Raw genomic sequence first — 12,634 nt, forward strand, 5'->3', positions numbered from 1 at the left:
TCCGCACTATAGTCTCAAGAAAGAGGTTACTCTGTCTGTTTGGGGGGATCTTACACTGGGGAGAATGCCAGGACACTATCCGGGAATCTTGTTGACTTGATCTAGTTCAATCTAGTTGACTTGATTAAAAGCTGAACCTAGAAAGCCAGATAAGGGCAAGATAATGTGGGCCCTACTGCCACACTGAGGAATGAGAACTTAATTTGATAAGCAGAGGAGCCTTGCACACGTTAAATGGGGAAGGGATGAGATTAAAACCGACCTTTCCATCTTTCCTGTGCCCCCCCTCAACATAATGGACACTATTCCAACTCTGAGATACCAAGCTTGTCATTTTGGTGCCTGCAATATTTTTTCCTTTCCTCCAGACCTTCTCTTTTTCTTTCCATGATGAAATGAGTGGCATTATGAAATAAAGCACAGAATGTAGACTTGGAGGCAGAAAGACCAGAATCCCAAATCTGCATACACCAATCAGCTACTGAAATGACTTTCATTCATTCATTCAAATATTTTAGTGCCTGCTACGAAGCCAGGCACTTTTCTAGGCCAAGGTGGTAGTAGTGGATAATACAGACAAATTTTCTCTTCTAGAGGGGGAGAAAAGACAAATAAAAACAAATACATATGCTGTATAACATTAGAAAAATGATGTAAAGAAAAAGAGAGTGAGGGGTTAGATTCTGATAGGAGTATCCAAGGAAGTGACATAACAAATCTACATGAAATGGAGAAATCTGGGGAAGAGCATTCCAAGCAGAAGGGAGAACAAGCGCAAAGTATTCTAGCTTTGTACTTACCTGGTATTTTAGGAAGAATAAGGCAGTGTGATGAGAGGTCATAACAATGGGGAGAGGTAAAGTTGGTGAAGTCAGATGGTATAAAGCCTTGTTAGACATGGAAAAGAATTTAGATTTTTTTCTGACAGGAGGGTTTTGAGAAAGGGAGTTAATATTCTGACATATTTTAAAAGGTTATTCTGGTTATTCTATGATGAACTGCCTGAAAGGAGATTGGGGAAGATGGCAAAAGTGGAAGCAAAAATCACCTTCCTCAGTTAATATTATGAAAATATCTCTGTTTATAATTGTATAATGGAACTTAATGGTTAGTCAAGTTATGGTAGACTCTTGGATTTAATACTCCAAAAATATTGCAAGCATAGTGTTTGAAAGTATATGCATTTTAAAAGTGAGTTCAGTACATTAGTAAATGTAAGAAATTATTAGTAAAAATGATCGAAATTAGTTAATTCTCTGGCTTTCAACATCCGTAGTTACAGTCCTACCTACTTATGAGAACATTATTTGGGCCTCAGCATCTTTGAAAGGAAAGGACAATTAGGTAATCTCTAGGTTCTTATTGAGTTCTAAATTTCTGTGATTCTGAGAACAAGCCAGGTAAACAACAATACTGAACATAGCTTACATAGAACAGTTCCTATAAAATAGCTGGATGGAAAATTTCCAAACATTTTAAGCATAGGTTCTTCATGAGTTCATCTGAAGAGACCATGTGTACTGTATTACTTACAAATCTAATTGTAATTTGCATATTGTGAAAAATATACAATTATAATTTAGTTTTGGGGGGAATAATGTAATGCATATGCTATGAATGCTAATAATTTTAAGTGATTGGAAAACCATTTTCTAAGAGGCAGTTTGAATTGTTACTTTGAATGAAAATTTTTAAATATATTTCTCTATGTAGAATTATTCTTGTTATATTTTATGATTCCTGGTATTCAGTTTTCCATCAAGAATATAAGTAGCATATTGTTACTCTAGGGAACCACAGAAAGAGTCCATCTACCCATTTGTCTCCAATAATAAAAATGAGTATGATTCAAGAATGTTAAATGTGATAAAGAAATTAAATGGTTTATAATTCTATGCTGTAATTCAGAAGGTTTATAGTAGAGCCTCTCAACCTCAGTGCTACTGACATTTGGGGCCAGATAATTAATTCTCTGTTCTGGGAGGCTGTTCTGTGCATTGTGTGATGTTTAGCAGCATCCTTGGCCTCTACCCACTAGATGCCTGTTGTGACAATGAAAAAATGTCCCTTGGGAGACAAAAATTGCCCCCAATGAGAGTAGATGCCTGCTCATTTACAAAGTAAGCTTCTTTTTCTTTGTTTTAAGAGATTGAAAACTATTTAAATATCTAATCTGGTTCTTATGGAGCTTGGCTCTTATATTCTTGATACTGAAGAGCTCTATTATCTTTTTGCTTCCTCCAACACAGGAATGATTACTTCCTCTCACATAAGCTTAGGGGCATCGTCCACTCAAATTTAAAAGCAATGAGTCTGTGTCAGTTTCCACAATGTCTTTGTCACTTTTAGCATCAGACTTGCTAATCTAGACCTTTAGGTCAAGGCAAAACTGATTACCAGACTGGGGGAAGTGCTCAAAGCTGCCTCAATTCACCCCTACCCCAATGCCTGGGCATGATTTCACCTCTGCTGATATTGTTGGGCAAACTAACTGCTTCACAGATGTTTAGCTAGACACTCTCAGTTCCTGATTAGGTGGAAAAGCAATCAAGAACCAAAATTCGTATGTATTAAAATGTGTACATTTACTTCCAAAAATAGTGCAGAATGATCCCACCAGAAATTTATCTGCGCTTTTCTTCCCATGAAAATCGTAGACAACCACTATATTTTTGCATGCTGTCATGATCTAAATCAGAACACACCGCCGCCTGCTCAGGAAACAGGAGGCTTGCCCAGAGATCAGAGATGGTGGTTCAAGTAGAGCATGTGCATATTACATGTTCAAGTAAGGTCAAGAGTCTAGGCAAATCCAGAGTGACAGACACCGTAAGATACCATCACCCCCTCACCCCCACCGACTTTTAGCAATGGGAACAGTAGTAAAGACAAGAGGAAGGATCCCTTACAGGTCCTGGCACTTCGTGGATCTCAATAATAATGTCTAGCAAGGCCGAACAAAGCGGATTACATAGCAGCCGCCACCTGGAGATTTCTCACTTGAGAAAAAGAGGGACAATATTTGTTGACTCACAGGACAACATGAAATGCTTCTAAAATTTTTAGCTTCTTAGTAGTTTGGAAAGAAAGCACCATAACAGTCCTCAACCTTCCCTGTCCTCTCATATGTTTGTCTTGGAAAAAGAAAAAAATCCAGTTTGCTAATTCCTAATATTTAAACTTGAAAGCGTTCCCATAAGACACTCTGAAGACTTTTAGACAAGCCCTTGCGCCTTGCCACCCGCCCCAAGGCGGGGAGTGGCAGTTCCACCCGGGGCCTGAGCTGTGTGATGTCCCGGGGTCACGTGGAATGGAACTTTGGGTGGGCAGCGCACCAGTGACGGGGTCTCCTTAGGACCTGCAGGGCACCTTGGGGCCGTCCATCCCCGTCCCCCCGGGTACGCCCACCCCCGGAAGCCGGGACCCTCGGAGCAGCGGCTGGCTGCAGGGCCACTTTAAGGGCGGGCCGGGGGCGGGCGCCCCCCAGCTGCGAGCACGAAGCCATTGGCGCGCGGCGGGCGGCGGACGCGACGGACTGGCTGCGAGCTCCTCCCGTGGCGAGGCTGCTCCAGGACCCGCACGTGGGCAACGGGCCATGGCGGACTCAATTATCCGCCCGGAGCTCGGCCAAACCCTTGAGCAGGTAAGAGGCGGAGAAGGAGGAAGGGGAGGCAGCTGCGTTTAAAACGGCGCGCGGGTCGGCGCGGCGACTCAGTCGGGCGGCACAGCCACGCTGGGCGCAGGCCAGTACGTCTGGGGACGGCCCGGGGGCCACTGCGGGGCGCGAGCCAGTCCCGGCCGCTTCCCCGGGCGTCCCGGCTCGCTCCTGGGGCCCCACGGCGGGCGCCTGCCCACCTCGAGGACGGAGCGGAGGCCCGAGGAGGGAGGGCGACTGGACTGTGTCACAGAGTCACTCCCTCGAGCTCTTGACTCTCGCCAACCCAAACCCATCTTCCGGCCCCAGACCGTTGGTGGGGCGACGCGGGAGCAAGACGTCGTAGCGTAGATATTCGGGCTGGTGGCCGGATAAAAACGGGAGTGACAACTTTGGTTTCAGCCTGAATATAGGAAAGTTGATTTCACACTTTTCAGTTTGAGTGTAGGAAAGTTTATTTAACATATTGAATATGGAAAAGTTGATCTTCAGCTCTCTTGTCTGCACAGCTCTAGGTGCCTTTTTTCGCTGTGCTCACTGCCGTGGCGTCCAGAGTGTCCTTGTACTGCCCTCTCCGCGCTGACCCTCAAACAGGCAGACGTGTGTAGAGACCGTGCTGTTGGCGGGAAGACACGTCTGCCCTCTTCACACATCCGCCCACCCTCCCCGGAAGTCAAAAGGCCCCCTGGCCTCTTTTGGACGCGCCTTATTTATCATCCCCTTCCTCGGCAGACGCACAGAATAATTTTGGTGACTGTTTTCGATAAAAATGAAAGCAGCTAGGAAGGAAGGAAAGCACTAGGAAGGAAGCATAAACAAAACCCCACCGACCCCAGAAAGCAAGGTGACCTGGTGTTGGCTTTCTTCTGAGTATTTCACGTCTTGATAAATGTGAGAGGGAAACCTTTTGCGCTGCTTAATTTTTGTTACCCCTGAGAATGTTCTGCATACTTAAATTTCCTCACTCCTTAAGAACAAGCGTTCTGAACCGAATCACTACCACTTGGAGTGGACCGAGTTTAAGAGGTTTTTCTTAATTATTTAAAAATGGAGGTACCTATTTAAACTCAGAGTATTTTGGGGGTGCAGGATTAGGCAAAGCTGCACAAAATGGAAGTCTGGATAAAATATTATCGAGTAGTACATAAATAACTGTGGCTTCCCACCCTTAGTAGTCTGAAGCCCCAACTGAACCTTTTGTTTGCACTGGGAGAGAAGCTCACTCAGTTTCTCCAGATAGAGCTGCTTAAATCCCTTGACTCCTGGGGAAACTGGAGACCAACAGTTGCCCCATGAGGGCATCAGCCCTGCAGCTGCTGCTAGTTGTCAGTGCTGCTCCCAGTGATAAGAGTGACATAAATAACAGCTCACTAAAATGTAGGAGTGATTTGCTTTAAGCAGTTCAGCACCTGCTGTTACTAATTAAGGGTTTAGCCTGCCACAGATTGCAAATGGAAATCCAGTGTTTTAAAAATGGCAGAGACTGGAGTGCCCTGCCTCTTCCCCCGATCTCAGAAATCAGAGTGGATGAAGAGCACTGGTGATGATGATGTCGCCTGGTAAAAACTGCCCGCACTTCACAGATCTGCAGCAAGGTGTAGTAATGTTTATCCCTGAGTGCTGGACTTCGATGCTTTTTATTTTCTCTTTAGACTGTTTTGAATTTTCCAACCTTCCACAATGAACATGTATTGCTTTTGTTAAAAGAGTGCAGTAGGCAATTCACATAGGAAAAAAATTTCCACCAAAGGAGGCCTAGCATTGGTTCAAATCGTGGTCTCACAGGTGAAAATCTTAGAGGTACTAAAAGCAGTTTTCCAGAGCCTAATGTACTAGAACCTTTTATTCATTTTCCTTTTATTCTTATCTGTGGATCCTTCTCATCACCTGTGCTCATATTACACCATCAACAAGATATTTTTAACTATATAAATATTCAAATTGAAGTTGATTAGAAGCTACTCAGTTAATTTGAATTACTTGGGAATAGTGGACTAGGGCAGTGTTCTGATTTGTCTGATTAGGAACATTCCTAGTGTGATGATTTTGTGGGGCAGGGAAGGAAGCCTTGGGCAGGAGAGCAAATCAGCTCTTTGCAGAGCTGCTTTATTTCCTGCCCTCTGTGTCCTGCTGCCAGGCACTGCAAAACCTTTGATTCCGGCACAGAAGGACCGGTGAGTGATACTTGGCTTTCTCATCCCTTTCCGGATCTCTTTCCCTCTCTCCTCAGTTTCTCCCCAGTACCGGGTTCTGCCCTTCAAAGCTTGCTCTAGACTTTTCTCCACAAGACTAGCTGAGCGATTCTGGAGAATTTGGGAACTGGGCTTCTGAGGGGAATGTGGTCAGGAGCGCTAGGTGCTATCCAGGAAAGGGCTCAAGTTAGCGACTGATGCCTGTTGTTCAAAACTTACCTTTGCTTCTCAGTTGGCCCTGTGTCCCGAGCCCTGTGGCTCAGGTAATGCAGAGAGCAGTTTGATTTTTAGGGCTGTTTTCACTGCCTGACATAGATACTTTCCTTTTATTTCTCTCTCTCCATCTCCCCTTCCCCATCAGGTTGATTTGATGGGTTTTGTGCTCGGGTTTGGTATTACCTGAGAACACATGGCAATAACTACCACCTACAGGGCATTGTACAAACATCACTCCTTATAACAGTCTTGTGATGTAAGTAGTATTGCCCCCCCGCCCCCCGCGATGAGGATCACATAAGTATCTTACTCAGAGCTGCTGGTTAGTCGCTGAACAGGCGGCAGACACTGTTCTGCATACCTCGAAAGCCTTTGCCCTCTTCCCACTGCATCAAACTGTTAAAAAAAAGGATCAGTAATAGCTTTGGTAGAACTGGGGCTTATCCACTGTTTTCCCTGTGTTCCAAGGACTGAAAGCCATACTTTCTTATCAGCAGGAAAAAAAAAAAAAGACAAGACTCCTGGAATGTAAGCCCCATGAGGGCAGAGAGCTTGTCTGTTCACTTTGAATTCCCAGCACAGCATCTGCCCTCTTGTAGGGGCTTAATAAATATCTATGGCAAGACTACATAGACATCACACGTATTTATGCAGATGCATAAAAGTGGCAGGAGGGTCTAAAGGAAAAAGAAAATAAACTTTTCTAATAGAAAGGTTTACAAGTGATTCACAGCCCGGGATATCCTGGTTTATATGGGGTTTTTTTTTAGTGTAATTATTAATAGCACCTCCTTTCTCAAGTGTCTCAGTTTGTAAGGTAAATTAAATGGTCACCCTATCTGTAGAAGGAGGTTATTTTTGGACATTCATAGGTTGCTTCAGTTAACCTCGTTAATTAAAAAACAAAAAGATGGGGCTTCCCTGGTGGCGCAGTGGTTGAGAGTCCGCCTGCCGATGCAGGGGACACGGGTTCGTGCCCCGGTCCGGGAAGATCCCACATGCGGCAGAGTGGCTGGGCCCATGAGCCATGGCCACTGAGCCTGCGCGTCCCGACCCTGTGCTCTGCAACGGGAGAGGCCACAACAGTGAGAGGGCCGCATACTGCAAAAATCAAAACAAACAAACAAAAAGATAATCACTCCTTTTATGACCACTCGTTAATGACTGTTTCAATGCTTGGCATTTGCTTCAAAGGCAGTGTAATTGTCTAGAAGAAATCCTGTGCGGTAGCAGAGATTCACAAACACTCTTCACTCAAAAGCGTCACAGCGGTTTAGAGTCCCGCCTTGCTCCAAGTACCACTGGGAATGAGGAAAGTTTATAAAATGAAAAGGAAGCACTCTAGAAGGTTCCGTATACTCTCTACTGCAGAAATTCCAAATTTCAAAGGTCATTTGAAGGTGTTATGCTGTCTTCTTAGAATGTAGGACATGAGGCTGGTGACATGGGTTGATGTTAGGCTGTGAAAGGCCATGCTAAGGAGTTTGAATTTTTGTTCTGTTTAAAATAGGGTTGGGTGGGTGAGTGGGATTGGCTGGCAATGATGAATTGAGCACACCTGTCAACGTTCCAGCCACCCCAGTCTCCCTGGCAGGAGATACTTAACAGTGTGCCCATACCTTCAACAGGTAAATATCATTGAAAAGAAAAAACAAGTGAGGGGCATTCTAAATTAAAAGTCCCAGGAGACAGAGCAACCATGTGCAACTCATAGTCCTTAATGGGATCTTGGTTTGAACAAAGTAGCTCTCTCTGAACATTAAAAAAAAAAAAAAATCCACAGGAAAGCTTGAGATTTAGAAAGCAGATGGGGTCAAATTGCTACCAAAACAAAAGTGGGGAAAAAAAAAGAAAAACAACACAGCATAAAAGACATAGAGAAGAAATGCCCCAGTAAAACAATTCTAGTGATAGTGCAGGCAGAATGTTAGCAGAAGCAAAGATGAAATGGGCCTGAGGGTGCTTCCCTGGTAAAGAATTAGCTGTGGGCAGAACCCCTGGGCCAGCTGGGGCCCTGGATTTCTTCACCCCTGGGCTCTCCCCCTTCACTCCTACTACAGCCAGAGCGATGGGACTTTTAACCAGAGAATCAAACCCAGGCACTGCTCTTTCTAAAGAAAATGAACTCTACGTGGGACACGGGCTCCTGGTATTGGTAGTTTCCAGACCTCTACAACTGACAAGGGTGAAAGGAAAGGCAGCTCTGCCCAGGAGGGAAATAAACCAAAGTGATTGGTTTTCAGGGTAAAGCCTGCCTATATTTTGACAAATAGCTGATCCCAGCCACTTTGCTCTCCAGCCTTTCTTCCATCATCCCTACCATTCACACCAAACCCACAGTTTAGAGGAAACAGTGACTGGGGAAGCAGACCACCCCAACTGCAGGGGAAACTGCTCATAAATGTCAGCTGAGGCCTTGAGTCATATTTATGTTTGGATAACCAAGGATCACCAGATAACTATTCCAGAGGCAGATTATAAAGGGGATAGAAAAAACTTAAAATTTCTAATTTGTATGTTCACAGGGGATATCATGTCCTAAAAATAGCAGGTTATGATAAATTATCAAAAGAGAAAAAAGTCTTAGAAATGAGCAATTCATGTTAAATTAACTGAAATTGTAAAAGTCTTTAGAAGGACTAAAGCCTGAGCTGGTGATATGGACAATAAAATTAAGAAAGTCTTGCAGAAGTTGAGACTTGAAGGATCAATTTAGGATGTCCAACATCTAATAGAAGGTTTCCAAGGATAGACAAAGGCAACAGAGGAGGAAATAATCAAAGAAATAATAGAAGGAAATTTCCAGAGCCAAAGATCCACTGAATGCCAAGTGGGCTGAGTAAGGTCCATCCCCAGACACATCCTAGGAAATGATCAGAATCCACAGCATAAGAGAAAAGCACTAAAAGAAAAACAAGGCAGCTTTTTCTTTTCATCACCATCTCTGGTTGTGAGAAGAAAATGGCCCAGTATCTTCAAAGGTCAGAGACAAACAGATTTTGACTTGTAGGAGTATTTTGACTATAAAGCTAGCACTGAATTGTGAGCCCTAATGCCACTTAAAGAACATAAATAAGGAGTTTAACTCCCAAAGTATTGTAGGAGCAGCAGGAGGGAAAAAGGACAATTTGATCAGTTTAACAGGAAGCGTGGGAAAGAAGAAACTGAATTATGGTAAATGGGAAACTTGAAATAACAAATGAAGGGAATAAGACCATTTCATGTTAAGTTATGAATATTTCACAATTAATTACATTACATTGATTACCTTAATGTTCATTAGCTAGTGTCATTAATGTAAGTAATAACTTATTAAAAGCTTATTAATTACTTATATTAAAAACTGAAATCTCAGATTGGAAGAAACCTAAAAAAGTCAAATATATTTTATTTAAAAAATTCATACAAAATCAAAATGATACAGAAAGCCTCAAAATAAAGGTATAAAAAACTAAGTGTTGTATATCAGAAAAAAATAAAATTTCAGGTGAAAAGCATTAAAAAGGACAAAGATATATTTTATATATAGTTTTTTCTCTATAATTATATGATATTTATATGTTAATACATACTACATAGACATTGTAGATCATTATATAGTATATATTAAGTATTATTATATATTTATATGAATATATAAAATTGTTATGAACCTTTATGTACCTAATCCATAGTTTATTTATAGAGTCTATAGTTAGAGAAATTGGTAAATTGACAAAGCGTAATTAGAGAGGGCAGGTTTTATATATCTACCTCTTAAAATGAAAGATCAAGTAGACCTAAAATAAGAAAGCAACGAGCAAGTTCAGTCTGAAAGCTGTGTAGAGGCTGTATGCCTAACAGAAAATGCACATTGTTTTCAAGTATCCATGGAACATTAAAAATTGTGTATTAAGTCACAGAGAAAATATCAACCAATTCTAAAAAGTAGAAGTCATATAGTGTGCATCCACTGTTGACAATGCACTGAAATAAGAAATGAGTCAATAGCCAAAAAAATTTTTAAATACCAAAACACTATCCACTTGAAAATTAACATCTTTATATAGGAGTTTAATATAACTCTTAGGTTAAAATGGGAATATAAACTGAAACTATATAAACTAGCAATGAATGAACATGACCACAATGTATCAGAATTTATAGGGTACAACAAAGTGCCACTTGGATGACGGCATCATTCAATAGAACTTTCTGCAATGATGAAACTCTTCTATAATTATGCAGAAATGGTAGTCACTTGCCATATGTGGATACTGAGCACTTGAAATGTGGCTGGTGAAACTGAACTGATTTCACACTTTAATTGTAATGAACATAAATTTAAATCACCACATATTGGACCACATAGTTCTACAGTCTCTAATAAAGCATTACCAGAAAAAGAAGATAGAAAAAAATTTAATTATATATTAATCTCTAGTTGGGGCTTCCCTGGTGGCACAGTGGTTAAGAATCTGCCTGCCAATGCAGGGGACACGGGTTCGAGCCCTGGTCCGGGAAGATCCCACATGCCGTGGAGCAACTAAGCCCATGCGCCACAACTACTGAGCCTGCGCTCTAGAGCCCGCAGGCCACAACTACTGAAGCCCACGTGCCTAGAGCCTGTGCTCCGCAACAAGAGAAGCCACCGCATAGCCCGTGCACGGCAACAAAGAGTAGACCCCGCTCACTGCAACTAGAGAAAGCCCACACGCAGCAACAAAGACCCAACGCAGCCAAAAATAAATAAATTAAATAAATAAATTTAATCTGTAGTTGGAAAGCAAGCAAGATGAACTCAACACAAGTAATAAATGTTGTATAAATTTAAAAATTAATACATTTGAAAAGAAATGAAATGGATTTTTAAAAATATATGAATAAAATTCACTTAAAGGCAGAACACTTATTTTACTAGTAAGCATTAAGGAACTGTAAAAGGTAGTCTAAAACCTACCTTTATAAATGACTTCAGGCTCAGATTTCACAGACAAGTTTTACCTAAACTTCAAGAAGCCAATAATTTATATGTTTTGTAAAATATTCAAGACCATAGAATAATTTAGAAGCTTTCTATTGCTTCAAGGCTGGCATAACCTTGACACCCAAACCAGATAAGTCAGTACAATAAAACAAAATTTTATCCAGTTTTACTTATGAATATAGATGTAAAAATCTAAAATAATATGAATGAACTGAATCTATTTGCAATAAGTATGGGTTTATCCCAGTAATGCAATGATGGCTTGACATTAGGAAATCTATTAATGTAATTCACTACCTAACAGATGAAAGGAGAAAAAAAAATGTGATCATGTTGATACAGAAAAAGCATTTGGTAAATTTTAACACCCATTTCTGATTTAAAATTCTTAGCTTCCAAATAGAAAGAAACTTCTTTAACTTGATAAAGGGTATTGACCTTCATTATCATGTAGTAGTAAAAACATTTGAAATATTCCCACTAAAGTCAGGAACAAGGCAAGAATGCCCACTTCACTCCTGCAATTTACCATTGTTTTGAATGTCGTAGCCAGTGCTTTAAGGTTAATAAGTAAAAGGCATAAATAAATTCTGGAGACGGGGACAAAAATGTCATTTTTGAAAACCATATGATTACCTATCTAGGAAACTCAGAAGAATCAACTAAAAAGTACTGGAAATAAATGGAGAGTACCAAAAAGTACTTTGAGCAAATTCCTTATACAGAAATCAGTACATCTCTATGTCAGCTATAATCAATCAGAAAATATAGTGAGAAACTATATCCCCTTCACAATGACTCTGAAATCTTGAAAAATCTAGGAATCAATGTGTGAAGACACTTGCAAAATCTATATGCAAGTAACTATAAAACTGAAGGAGATAAGATCTGATTTCTCTGAGTCATACTTCCTAAATAGGGAGATGTAATACATAATGATATTCCCTAATTAATCTTTAAAATAAATGCAACTGTCATCAAAATTTTAACAGGGTTCCTTATGGAACCTGACAAGCTGTTGATAAAATTCTGTGGGAAGAAACATTGTGGGAAAATATCTAAGAACCAAACTGAAAAATAACAAGGAGGGAACCACATGCTCTAGCAAATACAAAGCATAAAGAGCTAGCAATTAGACTGTGTGCTGTTAACCAGGAATAGGCAAATAAATCAATGGATCAGATTGAAGCTCCCCAAAACTTATATACATACATACATACATATATATGGCATTTGAAACTACTAAGAGAAGTTTGGCATATTCAGTAATGCTGTTCTTTGTCATTTTAAGTGGATTGTGTTTAATATCTGTACAGAATAAAACGTGGAGAAATAAAAGATGAAGACGGAAATTATATTTTTTCTAATCGAATGTGCTTGAAAATATCCCCAAATGGAAATAAAGAGGCTCTTCGGTTCCTAATGTTCAGATTTGAAGAGCATGTATATTCCATTCAAAGAAAGGACTTGATTTGAGTATTTCTTAGGTTCAGGGAATTTAAATCTTTCTCTGTTCTCCGGAATGTGTTTCATCAAAATAAATCATGTGGGAGAGTCACCAGCTTGGTTCTCTCATTAGTCAACAGGTTTTCCAGCAGGATGGGC

At 40.8% G+C, this 12,634-nt stretch overlaps 1 protein-coding gene across 1 annotated transcript in view; it reads left to right on the forward strand.

Annotated features, from left to right (window-relative positions):
- Window positions 1-3,569: 3,569 nt before the first annotated feature.
- The window catches only part of SOHLH2 (spermatogenesis and oogenesis specific basic helix-loop-helix 2), a 40,705-nt gene continuing 31,640 nt past the window's right edge, over window positions 3,570-12,634 (forward strand). Inside the window, exon 1 of the mRNA XM_082675551.1 lies at window positions 3,570-3,643. Coding sequence (XP_082531677.1) covers window positions 3,596-3,643 — 48 coding nt within the window. The 5' untranslated portion in view covers window positions 3,570-3,595. The remainder of the gene's footprint in view (window positions 3,644-12,634) is intronic.

Source organism: Grampus griseus (assembly GCF_964374135.1).
Source record: "Grampus griseus genome assembly, chromosome: 18".
Lineage (NCBI taxonomy): Eukaryota > Metazoa > Chordata > Mammalia > Artiodactyla > Delphinidae > Grampus > Grampus griseus.